Genomic DNA, 18,487 nt, shown 5'->3' on the forward strand with positions numbered 1-18,487 from the left:
TTCCGTAATTCTCTAGTTTATCTTGATGTCCTGAGAACAATATAGATTTAGGTATGACATCAGTTTTTATTAATTTTATTAGTATTTCTCTGATCGTAAATAAATCGTTACTATGTTAACCCGTAACCAATTTTTTTATTTATTTCGGTATATTACAATTACCTAATTTATATTGAATGTGTGTATAGTTAATTAAGTAGTTTTTTGTACTACCGTGCGTAAAGTACTCACTTGACACACGTCCCAGGGTTAAAAAAAATGTTTGCTTCTTACGCACTAGTGCATAAAAAAGTCATTTTACGCACTATAGATCGCATGAATGCTGAGTATCGTTTTTATTCAAATATATTGTGATTATACAATTGTTATTTATGTCACAAGTGTGTAATATGATCAAAAATACCAAATTACTTTACGCACTAGTGAGTAAAAAATAATTTGATGTTTATTTTACATTTAATTTTAATTTGTCAAAACAAATTTTTACTTTTTCTACGCACTAGTAATTGTTAATGAATTATTAATAATATTAGCCAAATTCTTTAAAAGCAAAGTAGGTTACATTTTATTTATTATAAACATTAATAGTTGGTTGCAATATTTAGTCGACCTAGTTTATAGCTATTTGCAAAATAAGCTATATCGCGGCTCGTGTCTAATTAGATAACTGTGACTCTGTTCAATTGGAAACTTGTCAGCAATGAATTTTTTATTTAGCTGGCAAAAATCAATGACTAATCTCCATGCTTTTTGACCGTTAGGAGATTTTTTGGGTACCAGCAAAACTGGGTTACTATAGTTGGAGATTGATGGCTCTATAATATTTTGTTCCCGTAATTTATTGATTTGTTTGTTTATTTCTTCTTTTTGAGTATGCGGAATTCTACAATTTTTAATATACACAGGTGACCTATCAGTTAGTCAGAGTTCTTGTTGATAAAAGATGATATATTATTTTATCTGACTTAAGGGCAAAAATATCTGAAAATTCGTTGCATTAGTTAATTAATTTTTCTTTGACAAACTCAGGTACATCTTTAACATTAAGCTGCGTCATGAGATTAGAATTTCTATCGTTATATTCTGTATCGATTTTATAGATGTTAAATTCTGCTAGGCTTGTCGTTTTTAGCTGAATATTATGAAGAGTAACGTTTTCACTTGTTGTATTAATAATCTAACGATAGGGGAATTTTTTGAGACAATAGTTCTCGCAATAAAGATACCAGGACTTAGCTCCGCATTTTCTACTACTGAATCTTCTTTAAGAAATTGTAGGCTTTTAATCTTTCTTAGTACCTCACACCTAGCTGGAATAACTATAGAGTCATCAGAAATATTATTTTGAATCGGTATAATAATATTATTGTTATTCGGCCTAATAGTCATAGTCCAATCCGAATAGTTTAAATTACATTTGGATTTAGCAATAAAATCTCGACCCAATATTGCATCTGTCGGGATCGGAAATGAGGAATCTACTACGTGAAAAGAATGTTCGACTTCGTGTCCATTAACAGAAATCACCGTTCTTGCAATACCTAAAGTTGTGATAACTTCATCTGTTACGCCTTTAATTTGACTAGGGGTGTGAGAATTTATAATTTTGTTTGGACTAATTGTGTCATTTTTAAATATAGAAATATCTGCACCAGTATCGATTAAAAAAGTGTTTTTCTGACCAGTCATTTCTGTAAAAAATACAACAAAGTTGGAGAAGGAGAAGGTTCATGTTAAACACGTTATTTACGAGAACCCAATCCAGCCCCCCGGTTTGGGAGTCCATTTCGTTACCCTGGTCAGGTATTGTGCTAACTGCCCCACCTGACCTGTGAAATAAGTTGTTGGCTCTATTGATATTAGTTTGTCTATCATTATTATACCTGTTACTTGTATTATTGTTAAAACAGCGATTAAAAAGAAATGCTTTACTTTTAATCGGGCCCAGAATAATCTTTTTCTTCAACAAAACTTATTATTTCTCCATGATTCGACTGGCCAAGGTTAGCCATGTAATAGCTGGATACTTAGGACAAGTAAAACAAAGAAGATTCTCCATCTAAAACTGTTTGTATTTCCATACAAACAGCGTCACAGTTACCGAATTAGACACGAGCCGCGATATAGTTATTTTGCAAATACCTATACCTGCTATAAACTAGGTTGACTAAATATTGCAACCAACTATTAATGTTTATAATAAATAAAATGTAACCTACTTTGCTTTTAAAGATTTTGCCTAATATTATTAATAATTCCATTACATAATTTGGTATTTTTGATCATTTTACACACCTGTTACGTAAATAACAATTGAACCATCACACTACATTTGAATAAAAACGATAGTCAACGTTCCTACGATCTATCCGAGATCACTTTCTTGGGGTCACAGAAATTAATTCACGTTTTTACTAGAAATTAACATCTGGGCTTAAGTAATTTCTCTCACGTGCGGTAAAGGTAAGTTTTGAGCAAAGAGTGTTAATAGTTATAATAAATCCTATTTTAATTCCGGCTCTATTCAAGTCTTAATTCAATATAGAAAAGCTAGAAGGGTTAAAAATTCCTTTTTTTGACGTTTGGTCACTATTAGGCAGATAACTAAACGTGAAAATATGTCTGACTAGTGCAAATACTTGCCTTTGAACTTTCCTTTTTGCTTTAGCCTTTGAAATACGTACCTTTTCTGTTAAAAATATTCACAAAAATATCAATGTTGTTACATTTTTAAATCCATTATCGGTATAGCTTTTTATTGTGCACAATTTTTATTGTTTAATATGACGCATTTTCAGGACACTGAGTGTAGAGCGTTTTTGAGGAAAGAGCATTTTTGTAAAAAAAATCATACTTACTTTGAAAAACTTAAACCTTTAACAGATAGCTCATTTTTGACCAAAATTTGACAAAGATTATATTCGGTTCTGAAAATAACAAAAAAAAATGAAAAAAAAAGTTGCGATCATAAAACTTTGATCCCTTACTTTTCATCTTTGGTAACAACCACTCCTTGAAGATAGAGATCCACCAAAATAGATAAATATAGATCTAGTGAGTGTTTAGGAATGCAATTTATAAAGTGAAACCGAACTGAAGGATGAATCTCAGCAAACTTTAGCAAATCATTAGTAATGAAGTTAAAATTCTTACTTTTTTTGGCGTTTTTGCAGGTGAGTAAAATTGAAATAAATGTGATTAAAATATGCCTAAAATATTGGTCTTTTTTTAGTTTTGCAAGATGATTATATAGGCAGTCAATTAATCCAGTGTATTTTAATGGTATGTCTTGTACAATTTGATATATTTGTAGCATGTCTTTATTATTTGTTTGAAAATCTAGCAAAAGGAGTACCAACTCTTCTAGTAAAAGAGGTTCGATCTTCTGAGTTTTCATCTTTTCGAAAATTAAAACAGCAAATATTCTTGACATTATAGCGTGTTTAGCGTATAAATCTATTGAGGAATCCGGTTTGTATTTTATAGTTGCCATAGGAACTCCTCGAGAACACGAAAATAAAACATCTATGTCATTAAATCTGCGAGTTAATGATAAAGCCACTGCTTGCTGAAGAATGGTATGATCGTTGGGTGATAATAAGGGTTTTCCAATTATTTCTTCTCTAATATTAGATATATTGTTAGACCAAATCGGGGATATATAAATTAATTTCAAATATACACACAAAAATTCCTCACATAAATTCATTTTGAAATATTTCAACAAAAAATTTGTAATTTTACTTTTCTCTTCTATGTTATCACTGGATATCAATTCTCTATTGGAAGTTATCTTCTCATACCAAATGCAAAGTGCAGCATCAGGATCTATACTTTCTAACTTGCCATCAAATATTTTCCACACTTTCTTTCTGAGACATTTCAAAATTCTCAATCCTAAATGAATATATTTACCTTCAGCTACATTTGCTAGTATAGACTCAATTAACCTTTCCTCGTTGTATGAAAATTCGGTTATATCGAGACGACTTTCTAGATCTATTTTACACACGGACACCATTTGAGCTAATTGGTTAAAATCATTTCCATCCCAGCCTACTTTTATTAAATATTTGACACATTCGGATCTAATATATATATGAGGCAATTGTAAAGTGCATTTTAACATATCTTCAATTAATACCTTATCAGCATTTTCTGGCGTTAAAACACTCTGAAGAATCTGGAAAAAACTCTCGGGATTCCAAGAAATTTTTACTATTTCTTCCACAACAATTTTCAACTCTATATTGTCTAACTTTAAGCAAAACTGATGCAGTTGCTGAAATGTTTCACATGATAATTTGTTGTATTCATTTTTATTGATTGCCACAAATATCATATGTATTATTTCCTGTAGATGATTTGTAAAATAATTCTCTTTCAAGAGTTCAATAGCTACCTTGTATACTATGCTACTCTGCGAGTGACACAGATACATCTTGAAAATACATTTTTGCCAAATAAATGGTAAATTAAAAATATGCTTTAAATGCTTTAGGCCTGGGCTTACTAAATGAAGCTGTTTCTCTTTGCCTATATCAAGTAACATAAAAAATACTTGCCACGTTTTCTCAAAATTTTTACAAGTAAAAAGGGCATTACTATGGTATAATGCTTGGGTATAATTCTCTACATATTTCGCCAAAATATACTCTGCCTGTCTTTTTAAGTGATGCTCGAGGCCCGATATACAAAACTCTATGTGATTCCAAAATGTTTGTTGCTTAAAACAAACGTTATCACTGTAAAATAATCTTGTTGGTATTTGACTTATTAACGCACAAAAAATATCTAAATTATTTTGTTCACAACAGAATTCATATATGTTGCTAATACAATCCACTAATTCAACGTCTTCAAGTAATTTTATATAAGAAATTAATGTTTCATACGCCACAGTCTTAGTTTCTTGCGAAGCCAGGGCTGTTAATAGGATGTGGGTTACAACCTTGGACTCTATGCACAAGAGACATTCATCTTGTTTTGGATAAATATTAATAAGAATATTTAGGAGTTTGATCAATTTGCCTTGATACTTTGTATCTTGGGAATATTTTGAAATATAACTAGAAATGTCATTAATTAGTTTATTAGTGTTTTTGGTTAATAAAGCCATTTTTTTTAGAAAGGTTAGAGAACATTCAAAAATATTTTCATATTTGCCGAGGAAATACCCTAAATCAATATTTGTTAACGGTGAGTAACAACTGGCTTTTATATCTGTTAACATATCTCGAATGTGTTGATCTTGAGTTTTATCTAATTCAGTATTTATAAGCCATATCACCTCCTGTTTATCCATTTTGGCAGTTGTTATTCTAAAAAAATATAATAATTAATATTTATTGTGTTATATAGTGAATAGTGAATATAAAATTAAAAATTAAAAAATGGGAGACACTAAACCTGTTGGCATAGGAGAAAGAGAACATTATAATTTTTATACTTTTGGTGTTTAGCGGAAACAAATTAAATTTGATATCTTATAAACCTAAACACGTATTTTATAACGTACGCAATTATTGTCAATTCCAGTTTAACGGGATCGAAAAACAATGGTAACCCACTTTTTATATGTTTGTTGGCATCACAACATATATTGGTTTGAGACATATAATCAAAAAGAAACCTATGTAATATTTTTAATTTTGAAATAAACTACTATAAATAATTTCAAAAATATTAAATTTGCATCAAGTAACTTGATAGGAAGAAGTGAAATTACGTGGTCCGCCGATGATTCCGTTCTTTGTCTATAAAAGTGTTCGATTTTGAAACTGTTTAATAATAGAAAACCCATCATTAATTTCGCTTATTAAAGACATTATTTCTAGTGATACTGACTAATTGCAGAACTTTGATAAGCTTACCAAGTTACCATTGAGCTCCCCGGTGAAATAATAAATATTAGCATAACTAAGAAAATTAAAATTTAGTAATAACACTCGATCCACATTTAAAATGGAACAATCACATTGAACATATAATTAATAAAGTGAGATTATTCATTAACAAATTTAAGGCATCGAAAAAGTATATTGCCTATTTAAAAAGCTTGACACACTTAACATATGGGATTCTGGTAAGGTGATGGTGCTCTTAAAATGTTCATAAGACAGCCAAAAATTGTTCAAAAATTGTTGTTTAAATTAATTTTAAATAAGAATAAATTTATTCTTGGATGCACTTTTTCAAGAAAGTAGTATACGTGACATAATGTAATTGTATTGCCAATCCGTAGCGATAGGATAATTTAAAAAGCGAAATACACTTACAGTAGCTTTAAGCTTAGCCACACCTACTCCTGTCAATTACAGAAATTGACTGATTCGTTGCCAAAAATAAATACAAGTTTGGTACAATGCTTTTGTTTTAGAAAATTCACAATCCTTCCCGTCACAATTAACAAAATAAATTCAGTCCACCTTTTTAAAATAAAATTAAAAGGATGCAAAGTAAGCCAGGAAAATACATTGAAGATATACAGTGTGTCCCACTTAAGAGTTAGCCAGCCCTCTAAAATTTTTGTTTCTTGACCAATTTTCAAAAACTTTTTTTTGTTGGATAGATGGTCAAAAATGGCACTTATGAGCCAAGTTCGACATTTAGAGAAAGCAGGTCATGGCCTACGGTATTCAAGTTTGAAGTGCGAAAAATCGAGAAGTAGTATTAGCGATATTTATTTTTGAAAAATAGTACTGGATTATTGTTCAGGACCACTTCTAACATAAGTGTACCAAGTTTGGTTATGATAATATACAGGGTGTTAAAATAAATTGGAGTCAAATTTTTAAAAGGCGCAATAACATTCTTAATCAAATACGAATATTTTAAAAATTTTTGGCTAATTGGCATGCGTCTTGAGAACACAAAGGTTGGAAATATCCTTCAATAAACAACAATCGATCATATTATCATACTATTTTGGGCACAATAAAAAATGAAGTTGTATAATTTCACAATTATACAACTTCATTTATAAATTTTTTAGTTTTATTTCTTTGTTAGGTTGCAATTCACACTTCACTAGTTACTTAATAATGTAATGTAGGCTAAGCAGCAAAAACTGAAAATAATTACCTTAAGAAATTACCTAACACCAAAGATAATAATACTACTAGTATTTTATCTTTGCTAACACTCAAATTTAAAAATTAATGCCACAAAACTAAATATTAGTTCCTTCAATTCTTATACATTTTTCTATGCGTCTTCTGTTGTTTACTACCACCCTTCTTAACTGTACTCTGCTTATTTCATTACACTCTTGTATAATGCGCTCACAAAGATCATGTAGAGTTTGCGGTCTTGATTTGTAGACTTTGTTTTTAAGGGTTCCCCAAAGAAAAAAATCTAAGGGAGAAAGGTCAGGGGAACGTGCTGGCCACTGAATTAATAAACTGTTTCGTCCTATCCATCGATTCGGATAATTCTGATTTAGCCAATTCCGCACTACCACTGCATTGTGGATAGGCGCACTGTCAAATTGTATGTGTAAGTTTCTTGTTTCGGCTAACGGCAAATCATCGATTACGTCACTAATATCACCTTCCAGGAATCGAAGAAAATTAAGTCCATTTAGATTTTCATTAAAGAAAAACGGGCCGATTATACGTTCGTTCAAGATACCTGCATTTTACATTGCATCACCCAATGCGGATTTACGTTACTCCACCTTCTAATATTTTGAGATGACACAATGCCGTTTGTAGTAAATGTTGCCTCATCGGTGTATAAAATATTTTTCAAAAATGTAGGGTTAGCCAAATACTCGTCTTGTAACCACAAACAATATTCCATTCTGCGTTCTTCATCCCCGTGTTCCAAAGTGTGAAGGAATATAGGCTTGAAAGGCTTCTTGTTATTTTTCTTTAAACACCTCCATATGCAATTTTTGGAAATATTTAATTTGGCACTAGTAACTCTAATGCTAGTTTGCGGATTAGCATTAAAGTATTCAAGAATTATTTGGTTATTATTATTTGCTCGATTACGATGTAAATGAGGACGTACTCCGCCTACTGAACCAGACTGATCAAACCCTTAGTTTATTCTGGCTATTGTTGAATGGTGAATGTTTTTACCAGGATGTGTCCTGTTAAATTCCGCCGCAGCTTCACGAAATGTTCTAACTCCATCGCCAACTAGCCGCACTACTTCAACTCTTTTGTTTAAATTATAATCACCCATAATTGTTCGACAAGTAGTCAAAATAAACTAAATGCATGAAAACTTTGACAAACTGTCAGGAACATTTTCTTTCATAGCATACTTGGGTAAAATTGCCCCAAAATAATTTTTAACCAGACACAATCATATCTTTGGAATTTAACAAACTCATAAAAAAAAACAAACAAATTGAGCCCAAAATAGTATGATAATATGATCGATTGTTGTTAACTCCAATTTATTATAACACCCTGTATACTATCATAACCAAATTTGGTACACTTATGTTTTAAGTGGTCCTGAACAATAATCCAGTACCATTTTACAAAAATAAATATCGCTAATACTACTTCTCGATTTTTCGCACTTCAAACTTGAATACCGTAGGCCATGACCTGCTTTCTCTTAATGTCGAACTTGGCTCATAAGTGCCATTTTGACCATCTATCCAACAAAAAAAAGTTTTTGTAAATTGGTCAAGAAAAAAAAATTTTAGAGGGGTGGCTAACCCTTAAGTGGGACACACTGTATAATTTACTTTAAAAATACGTCATTGGGAAAAAAAGAAATTTAAGGAAGTAGGAATAAAAGCATTAATGAAATGTTTGCACTTTTTTGAACTTTAAGTTTAACAGTGTGATTATAAATTTTACAACATTAATATCATTAATATTACGTATCATTATTTCGTATCAATAAGGTTTAAGTTAAAAAGATTAAAAAAGTTTAAAATAAGAAATCTCAGAGAAAGTGTCAATTTAACACAAAACAACAGTTACAAAATATATTTGTATCCCTTTCTTAAATAATATTCTCATTAAAAATATTTCCCAAGCAATTAAAGAACATGTCCCTAGTATAAAATTCTCTCACAAGATAAATAATAATTTAAGCAAAATTTTAGTAAATTCTAGGACAAAGTTAACAAATTAGATAAAAGTGGTATATACCTAAAAAATCCTAATAAATCCCTATTTGGAAACCATATAAAATTCTTTAAACACAAATCTGATTCGTTCAAAGATTCAAAAATTTTAGTCAATATCAAGAGTAAAAATTGTATGCGTTTGGATTTCTTGGAAGACATAGAAATCAATAAAGAAATGTCCTCTAATTGGAAGTGCCTAAATACACAAGCTGAACTAAGAAGAAGTTTTGTCCCTCTGCACAGGAGATTAAATAGACATTCACTGTAATCTTGAAATTTGCACACCCACATTGGCCCATCTGATATATTACTTTCTTTATTTAGCATCCATTCCTATAAATTAAGAAAAACAACAATTCCAAATAATGAATATCTTTCATCAGTTTATCATTAAGAAACATACACAACTCATTCTTATTACATTTTAAACATATAATTTTATTAATCCTTCTGTCTCTGTATACCGGATGACACAGAAAAAAGGGAACGTTTAATAACTATTTTACTCTTCAAGATAAACAAATGAAATTTGGTAGATTGAAAGAGCATCTTTTGACTTATTCAGTTGTTTTCCATCACTTCCTGTTTAAGCAGAAGTGACATTAACTTTCTTATTTTAAATGATACACTTGGTATAATATTACGTATTTAGATAGAAAATAATATTCTCAGAGCAATGATGCTGCATTTGCTCCCTTTTGTTTTATACTTACTTTATAGAAAAAATCTTTTTTTTTTTTAATATTAAAATAGGGTGCCATGAATGCGTTAAATGTTTTAATTTTCAATCAAGTAATCAGGGAAAAATAGATTTCATTGCATTTTATGACTTAAATCTTTAACATGCCTATTTAAAATGTCCAAACCAGCAATTTTGAAAACGCATTTACTTAATAAAAATAGCATAGAAGGCTTTGATTTCTTGAATAGAAGGGAGGCTGCGTTTTGACACGTTCTTCAATTACTTTTCAATTGACATAATACATGAGATCTTGTCCAGTGAAATTTCATTTTTTACTAATGGCGTTTTCGACTGGCTGCACTAAGCCGCACTCAATGCGAACTCGTACAGAATTACAATTTCGACTGGTAGAAACTAAGAAGGAAAAGTATTAAGTGCATGTTCAACTCGCTTTGCACTCACCCAGTACATTAGTTTTTTGTTCGGCTGCATCAGAGCATATTCGTAAACTAGCACTCAGTGCAATTATTTTGGAACTCTCATAAGGTCGTTTCTGGGTAACCTAACCTCAAATCCACTTAACCGAACAGATCTCAGAATGGCCACTTGATTCGAGCGAATTGAACGAAGTTTGGTCTTTGGAATTCCTCTTTCGAGCTCGCTCCAGCACCGTGCAAATGCAACTCTGTATACGAGCAGTTGCTTGCCCCGAGACCATTCGAATAGTCCAGTCGAAATCACAATCATATTTTAGATGTTTATTGACTATATTGCTGCCAAACTGGATTTCAATAGTGGTTGTTCATAATAAGGTGCTATTTAAAAAAAATAAAGTAAATGCCAAAAATACTAGTTTGAAAATTTTAACTAGGCGTGTAAAAGATTGACGAAATAAAATACAATTAATACTATTTTTCCATGATTAAAAATTAAAACTTTCAGCGTATTCATGGCACTCTATTTCAAAATTTTAAAAATTAAAACAAAAAAAAATGTTTTTCTATAAGTATAAAACAAAAAGTGGCAAATGCGGAATCATTATTCGCACAATATTATTTTCTATCACAATACGTATTAATATACCAATTGTCCTATTTAAAATAAAAAAGTAAGTGCCACTTCCAGACAAACCGGAAGTAACGAAAAATAACAGAATATGTCAACAAATGCTCTTATGAGTTATCGATAGTTATCGATAACTATCGATCTAGTTATCGATCTTAACAGTTATCGATATACCAAATTTCATTTGTTTATCTTGAAAAAAGTGTTATATAGTCTTTTAAATGGTTATTGTCTTCTATGTCTGAACTTTTAAATTGTATAAATTTTGTTAATTTTAATAAATTGTGACGTATTTGTTTATAAACAAAAGTCATGGTATTTTATGTTTTGACCCCTTTAGGGAGAGTTTTTTTTTAAATCTGACCCGTAAGTGATAATTCTAGTGAGGTTCTGAACTTATATTCTCTACACCTTTTAGGTAGCACAGATGATGGCTATTTGTTACCTGAAAGCGCTTTGCTAGTAGTGGCGAAAAATATATACACGTTATACAAATTGCTTCTCGCATTTTATTATTGTCTACTATGCATATACAGATATAATCATTCAAACCTCGCCTATAAGACTATTTCTATGAGCGTAAGCGAGAGCGGACATATGGAGTCCGCATGAGACAGACAGAAAGCACAATACATGCCGTTTCCAAATTAATACGTTTGGCAACAATGATATTTTTGCCACACGGCTCTCCGCTTGTTCATCGAAAAACGAGACAATCCCCACCACACTGCACCGCCAATATGAGATTGCATTTTAAACGTTTAACGTTATTTTTATTCCTAGCTTCCTGCTTAATCAGCAAAGATTAAATTTAAAACCGCTCACTATTTTCTTGTTAAAATGTGTTCTTTTGAGCAAAGAAAGCAAATTATTAAGTGGTATTATGCCGGCAGTTCTGTCAATGAAATATCAGGCAGAATTGCATTCACGTTCGAAAATCGGCCCATTCCCGTACGCAGCATAATTTTTGCTATCCATAGGTTTGAGACCCTTGGGTGCTTGCAAAATTGCAGGAAATGTTACGCAAATGAGCAACCACCTGTTGTTAGACCACTAGGCGAAGAACGGGAGCTTCGAGAGGTTAATGTTGGTGCTGTTGCTGAACTTTCCTTGCAATAGTACAACCATTGCCAAAGAAACGGGTATTGAGCCTTTAAGGGTTAGAAGAATTTTAAAAAGAAATAATTACAAGTGCTATAAGTTGCAAAAAATCCAAGAAATTTTCCCACAGGACCATGAGAGACGGATGGAATTTTGCCATGAAGTATTGGAAAGGGCAAATCGGGACGAAATTTTTATTAGTAATATTTTGTTTTCAGATGAGTCCTCTTTCTCTATTGTAGTAAACATAATCCGTCCATTACAGTGGGTTATTCGAGGGAAAATAAGCACATAAGCATACCAACACGTACACAATGCCCTCAAAAGGTTAATGTATGGCCTAGCATTTCAGGTGATCCAATTATAGGCCCTTTTTTATCGATGAAAACCTTAATGCCAACAAATACCTTAATCTTTTGAGGGATAAGGTTCTTCCTGCTATTCGAGGGCTTAATATCAATTGAGAACAAGTTTGGTTTCAACAGGATGGTTGTCCCGCTCATAACGCATTAGTGGTACGCCAACTTCTCAAAACGTCTTTCCCTGATCGAACAATCAGTGGAATCGATACTATTAAATGGCCCGCCAGAAGCCCCAATTTAGCCCCCAATGATTTTTTTCTTTGGGGATACCTAAAAGAACAAATTTATAGGCACGAAAATGAACGGGCTACTAATTTAGAAGAGCTTTGTGTTAAAATTAGGCAAGCATTTAATAGTATCTCCATTGAAATGTTGTCGAACACGAGAAGGTTGTTTTATGATCGATTGACGTACTGCACTGCTAAACAGGGTGGCTTTTTTAAACCTGAAATCGAAAGAATCGAATAAGAAACACTTTGACCAATTTTCAACTCATTCTGATGTGAGGTTTTTTTTTTAAGTACTTTTCTAAGATGCTAAAAGTGATCAATCACGAGAGCGGATTGGATGTCGGAAAAGCGGCAAATGAGCAGGACTACGACGCCTTAAGAATACTGAAAGGTTTCGGGTTTCGGGCTTCGGCGGGGTCCGCTGCTTCGAGTATGTTGTCACAACGTTGCCAGACCTACCGCGATATATAATTCCTATAGGCGAAGTTAGAATGATCATATCTGTATAAGTCCCCAAGCATTGATAAAAAAAAATTGTTCAAGATTTTTCTTAACGTCTACAAAACACAAAACTTCTAAAGTAACTAAAGATATAAATATTGATCTTCCTTCGGATTATGAGACAAAGGAAGAAAAACATAGTAGCAAAAAAATATATAGTATCGTTTTTTGTAAATACAAATCTTATATTAAGGACATTACAAGACCGGCTTCAAAAATATTTTGGAGAAAAACGCAACATTTTAACACTAATGGACACTACATTAAAAAAAACATTTATAGACTGTGGCAGATTAATAAACAATTGAATGAATGCAAACTGATGATCTGTGTAGAATCCGAAAAACGTAAATAACGTTACAAATAACTTTTTTTAACAAGAAAACTTTATCCAGAAGGAAACACACAAGTAAACAGAAAAAATACAGGAAAATAAAACTGGATCAATAAGACTATAAACAAAGCAATTAATTAAAAGAACAATCTAGTTAAAAAAATTATCGAACAGCCAAGGAATCAAAACTTAATAAAAGGTATAAAAAATGCGAAAAATTACTAACAAAATAAATAAAGAACGCACGAAAAGACTACATTTCAATATAAAAAGCGAAAGACTAAAATTCAAGCAAAGGTTTACAGAATACCATAAACAATTTATGTAATAAGCAAAAATATAATACAACTAAAACTAAATACAGGTAAAATAACAGACAAAACAAGAATTTCAAACTACTCTTTCAACGAAATAGGGAAGAAGCTTGGTTCTAAAATAAATTCAATAAATGTAACTTTTAAAGAAAATGAACTCAATGAGCACTCTTATTAACACATATTTAATACTATATTATATATATAATTTTATATATATTATATATATAATTTTATATAATACAAGCACACAAGAAGTAGAAAATATGACTACAATTAAAAACTAGCAAGGCTCCTGGATATCATGGCCTAAAAGCCGAAGTACTATAAAAAATTAAAAAGCATATTTCAAATCCCATTGGTCATATCAACCTTTTTTAGTAGTGGTACATTCTCAGAAGCTGTTCGCAGAAGCTATAATAACGCTGCATAAAATTAGATTTGAAGACGACCTTATTAATTACAGATAAGTGTCACTCATATCAAATATTTCAAAAATCATTGAAAATATAATTAAAATAAGGATTGTGTCAATATCAAGCCTGTAGGATTCCTTTGAGGAAAATCAACCAACGCTCTATATTTTTGTAGACTTGTGAAAAGCATTTGACCCAGTGGATCACAAAATTTTGTTAAAGAAACATCATATCAACAGTTTACACTTGTTAACAGTTAGAGATACTTCGCAGCCGAAACTTCATGACAAATATTGAATCAAGACAATGGAAATTCGAAAATTACAGTTTACTACTTTACCAATGTCTACCACTTTTAAAAACAGTTTAATGGAAAGTTATAGTATATCGGCATTGTTTGAATCGTCGTTTATTTTTTAAGATTTTTTTAAAGATTATTTATGTGATTTAAAAAAAGTTAGTATTGAAGGTATGTTTTCGACTCGCTGCCAATCTAATCTAAAAAAACTACCAGCTACCTGATTTTGCTAATGATTTACAAATTATGATTTAGTCCTATGGTTGGAGTCTTTGCTGTAACACTCAAATTACGAGACAGTTTTACCACTAACCAAAACTTTTTATTTTATTCTCGACACGTGTTTCGCTAACGATGTTAGAAGAGCTAAAAAAAGGACTTTATTTTAGCATATCCACAGACTGTCCTAACCATGGTAGCGTTTTTTTCTTGTATTGTAACGTTTGAAAATGTTTTTTACTATTTTAAGATATTATAGACCCCACGCGAGGTGAAAACTATGTCTTCTAGAATATTTCCAAGATTCTGATGAATCAGCATTGGCAATTTTAAATAATTTAAAAAATAAGTATTAATACTTTAATTTTTAATCTGAATAATACATATTTCTAGCTTTTCTGCAGATAATGCGAATGTTTATCAATTTCTGCTAAAAGCAAAGGAATACCAAGTATAATATAATGTCTTGCGTAGATGGTAAATAACGATGTAAAACATGCATTAGATGTAATTTTGACGTAGAAACTTTTGTTTTTAAAACATACATTTTTCTTCTCAGTAAATATTTGAAATCTTGGATGATAGCCTTTTAAAACTTATTTAGAGAACTGACGTTAATTTTTTGTGGTTATTTTGTACAAATTTAATTAAAACTCTCCCAAAAACTGTACAAAATGCAATCATGGCTTACTATATAAAACCTCCTTATATTCATTATGAGATTATTTTTTCATTATTGAGAAAGGAGTCAGGTTATCTATCATACACAATTAGAAGAAAATATTGACATAGGCTTTTAATGAAGAGTTTAGTACTATTAAACAAGTACTTCATATTAATAGTTCTTCAGATATGCCATCCATAGAAAAGTGGAATATGATTTTTGAACAAAATAATAATTTACCCAAGTTTAAGAAAATATTGCAGCTTAATTAACCATGTTAATCAGAAGACAGTTTTACCACTAACTAAAACTTTTTATTTCATTCTCGAAAGGTATTTCGCTAACAATGTTCACATCTTAGGGAGAAGATTAAATACTGGATTAAAAGGGGGAGAAGATGGAACTGCACTAAGTTTTGGTTAGTGGTAAAATTGGTTTGTAATTTGAGTGCCACACCATAGAGCTATGACCAAGTTAAGTCAATATAAATAAATATTGCGCATTTTGATTGTAAAAGTGTGTTATATGGGTTAGAAAAAATAAAAAATTAATATTGGAAGCAAAATCTCAAAAAAAGTATGACTTTAAAGAATAAAGAGTAATTTTTTTCTTCTTATTTATTAGTCTTGAATTTTTATATATTTTTTTTACAATTTTATTTCTTTTATTTAAATTTGTTATGGTATTATAGCTAATAAATAAAATATTTTTTTTCTTTCGGCCTGAATGTTTACTGTCCTTCATAAAATTTACCTTCTCTAAAATTATATTAGAGAGGGCGGCACCAGCAACATTTTTTTAGATACCATAACTGTTGTAAGCCCGGCATAATTTAATATTTTATTTTCAGTTTCGTGTTTGTGACCCAATATCTTCAATATTGCGGAGGGTTGTTGGGTGGGGTCAGAAATAAAACAGAAACCTGTTTACCTAAATATCGACGTTTCGACTTATATTAAGTCATCCTCAGGACACTGAAATGGATTCAAGTAATTACAGAGATAAAACAAAGTAATTTCAAGTACATAAAAAACACTATTAAAATAAATGTTCTTTAAGTGTACAAAAATTAAAACAACAAAAAACAAAAACCACGACACAGTTAAAATTACATTCAGGTACAATCCGTTAAAAAAATGTTTATAAAAAAAAACAACATAAAATTAATTTTTTATACATTACACCTCTTACCTAAGTCTAGGTTTCTTTAGTTATAATTAAAACACATTTATAATAGGAGCGTAGAATTATTTTTAACATGGGTTACACAATAACACCTACAATTTAAGGTGTTATTGTGGGCAAACTAGAATCAACAATAAGCCAAGCCATAGAACAACCTATGCTACAAAACAAACAAAAAAATTCAATCCAAAATTCCTCAGCAGAAATTCAAAATTAAATTTTAATGTCAGTAATAGGGTGAATCATGTCAATCATGTAATATTATTATGCGAAATATATGTGATATTGATTAAATGATCTCTTTACCTAACTTTAAATCTGTGACCCAGATAAAACAACTATTTATACATCAAAATTATAATATTGTTAAATAACTAGTTGCACATTACATATTTGTATATATGGTGTCTTTTACTGTAGTATTTTTTTAAATTTCATATAGAACTTGTCAGCTTTTACATCTTCAATTTTTTGACCAAAACAAGTGCAAACTACCTCCTCAATAGGAATTATATATTTTGTTTATGTAGACTTTATATCAGTATAAAAACAATACTATAGTTGTTACATATATCTACATTGAGAGTAAAATTAAACCTCTGTAGTCATAATTCCTGTATGAAGAACTAATTTATGTATTTCAACCTTTCAGATATAAACAGAACATGTCCAAGACTATTATTATGATATTACAATTTTTCTTGTATTTTAGAGTAATAGGGCTAACTATATACATATTATATTAGAATACCTGAACTCTTGTATTTTTTTCCAGATGATTAAATACCTAATATTTTTCGGATTACATAAAATTATACAGTTGTGTTTTATTTTTTATCTGTAATTTAAATTAAACTAAGCCTCTTTTTGCATATAACATAAAAGTGTTAATATAACCTGTCGAAAGTGGAATATTTTTGATGGGCTAAGGATTTTAATTTTCCTGTGCCTAATTGAATTTAAATTTTATGCTGGATTTGATTAGGCTTTCTTTCAAATCTGATTCTTTTTAGAGCTATGACTTACAAATATCAAAATTAGAAAGAATTATTGAACCTTCAGTAAAGGCCCAAAGAATTTCTTCCCCAACAAGGCTACTCCCACTGCTCTATATTTTTATATTTTGTGGGGTACCATTGGACTCTATATAAACTTACGTTAACTATGTTTTAAGACTTACTAAACTGCTTACTTACCTTAGATAATATCAATAATTTCAGTTACTCATTTTCATTATTTTAATACTCGGTTTCAGTGATAAACTAATCCGTTTCTAAAAGGGAAAAGAAAGTCCAAGATTAAAATATAATCAAAACAAAAGACATAACCTAAACCTAATGTTGTGTGGAGCTAAGCTTCAAATCCGAGAACGCAGCATATTACTGTTTAAAATTTATTCAGTTAGATCCAGGAGTATTAGTCCGCGTCTCATGACATGATTTTTAGGCTACATTCACTGTACATGCGAAAACTTTATTATATTATTTAATGATGATACCGATGGTCTCAAATCAATACCTCGTCCAAGTCCAAAATGATACATTTTGAGAAATCAAAAAAAAGTATTTTTTTCTTTTGTTTAACGTAAAATCGTTGTTTAATTTACATATAAGTGTAAGAATATAATAGGAAATAGTTATAAAAAACGAATTTTTAAAAAACACATCTTTTCTTTGTAAAACCAAACTTACGTGCTATTGGAACACAAAAAATAACACTTACGTGTTATTGCACTTTATTAATTTATTTTATTACATTGAAAAGTGAGTAGAGGTATACAATCATATTATTTCACATTAACAACGAAAAAATCATAATTAAATAAGAAACCTAAAAACTATTAGTTTTTATAAATGAATAGTTTCCAAAACACAAAAAAAAATTAAATTTTAATTTAAAACAAATAAATCAAATATTTTAGAAACACAAACCCTATAAGAGCAGTCTTTAGGTAGTCTAAAAAAACTAAAAAACCAATGTGCTTTCTACAAAGAAATGAGTTCTAAAAACAGAGAA

General features: G+C 30.4%; 1 protein-coding gene across 3 annotated transcripts in view; it reads right to left on the bottom strand.

The window, feature by feature from the left end:
• LOC126748576 (probable methyltransferase TARBP1) overlaps nt 1-17,821 on the bottom strand; it is a 32,134-nt gene extending 14,313 nt beyond the window's left edge. Inside the window, exons 1-3 of one of the 3 annotated variants that reach the window (XM_050457910.1) lie at nt 17,668-17,821; nt 2,988-5,321; nt 2,859-2,927 (exon numbers count right to left, since the gene is read on the bottom strand). In XM_050457910.1, the coding sequence (XP_050313867.1) occupies nt 2,859-2,927; nt 2,988-5,305 (2,387 nt within the window). In that variant the 5' untranslated portion in view covers nt 5,306-5,321; nt 17,668-17,821. The remainder of the gene's footprint in view (nt 1-2,858; nt 2,928-2,987; nt 5,322-17,667) is intronic. The other 2 variants (XM_050457919.1, XM_050457926.1) reach the window with 2 other exon arrangements.
• Nucleotides 17,822-18,487: the final 666 nt, after the last annotated feature.

This window comes from Anthonomus grandis, chromosome 2 (assembly GCF_022605725.1).
Source record: "Anthonomus grandis grandis chromosome 2, icAntGran1.3, whole genome shotgun sequence".
Taxonomy (NCBI): Eukaryota; Metazoa; Arthropoda; class Insecta; order Coleoptera; family Curculionidae; genus Anthonomus; species Anthonomus grandis.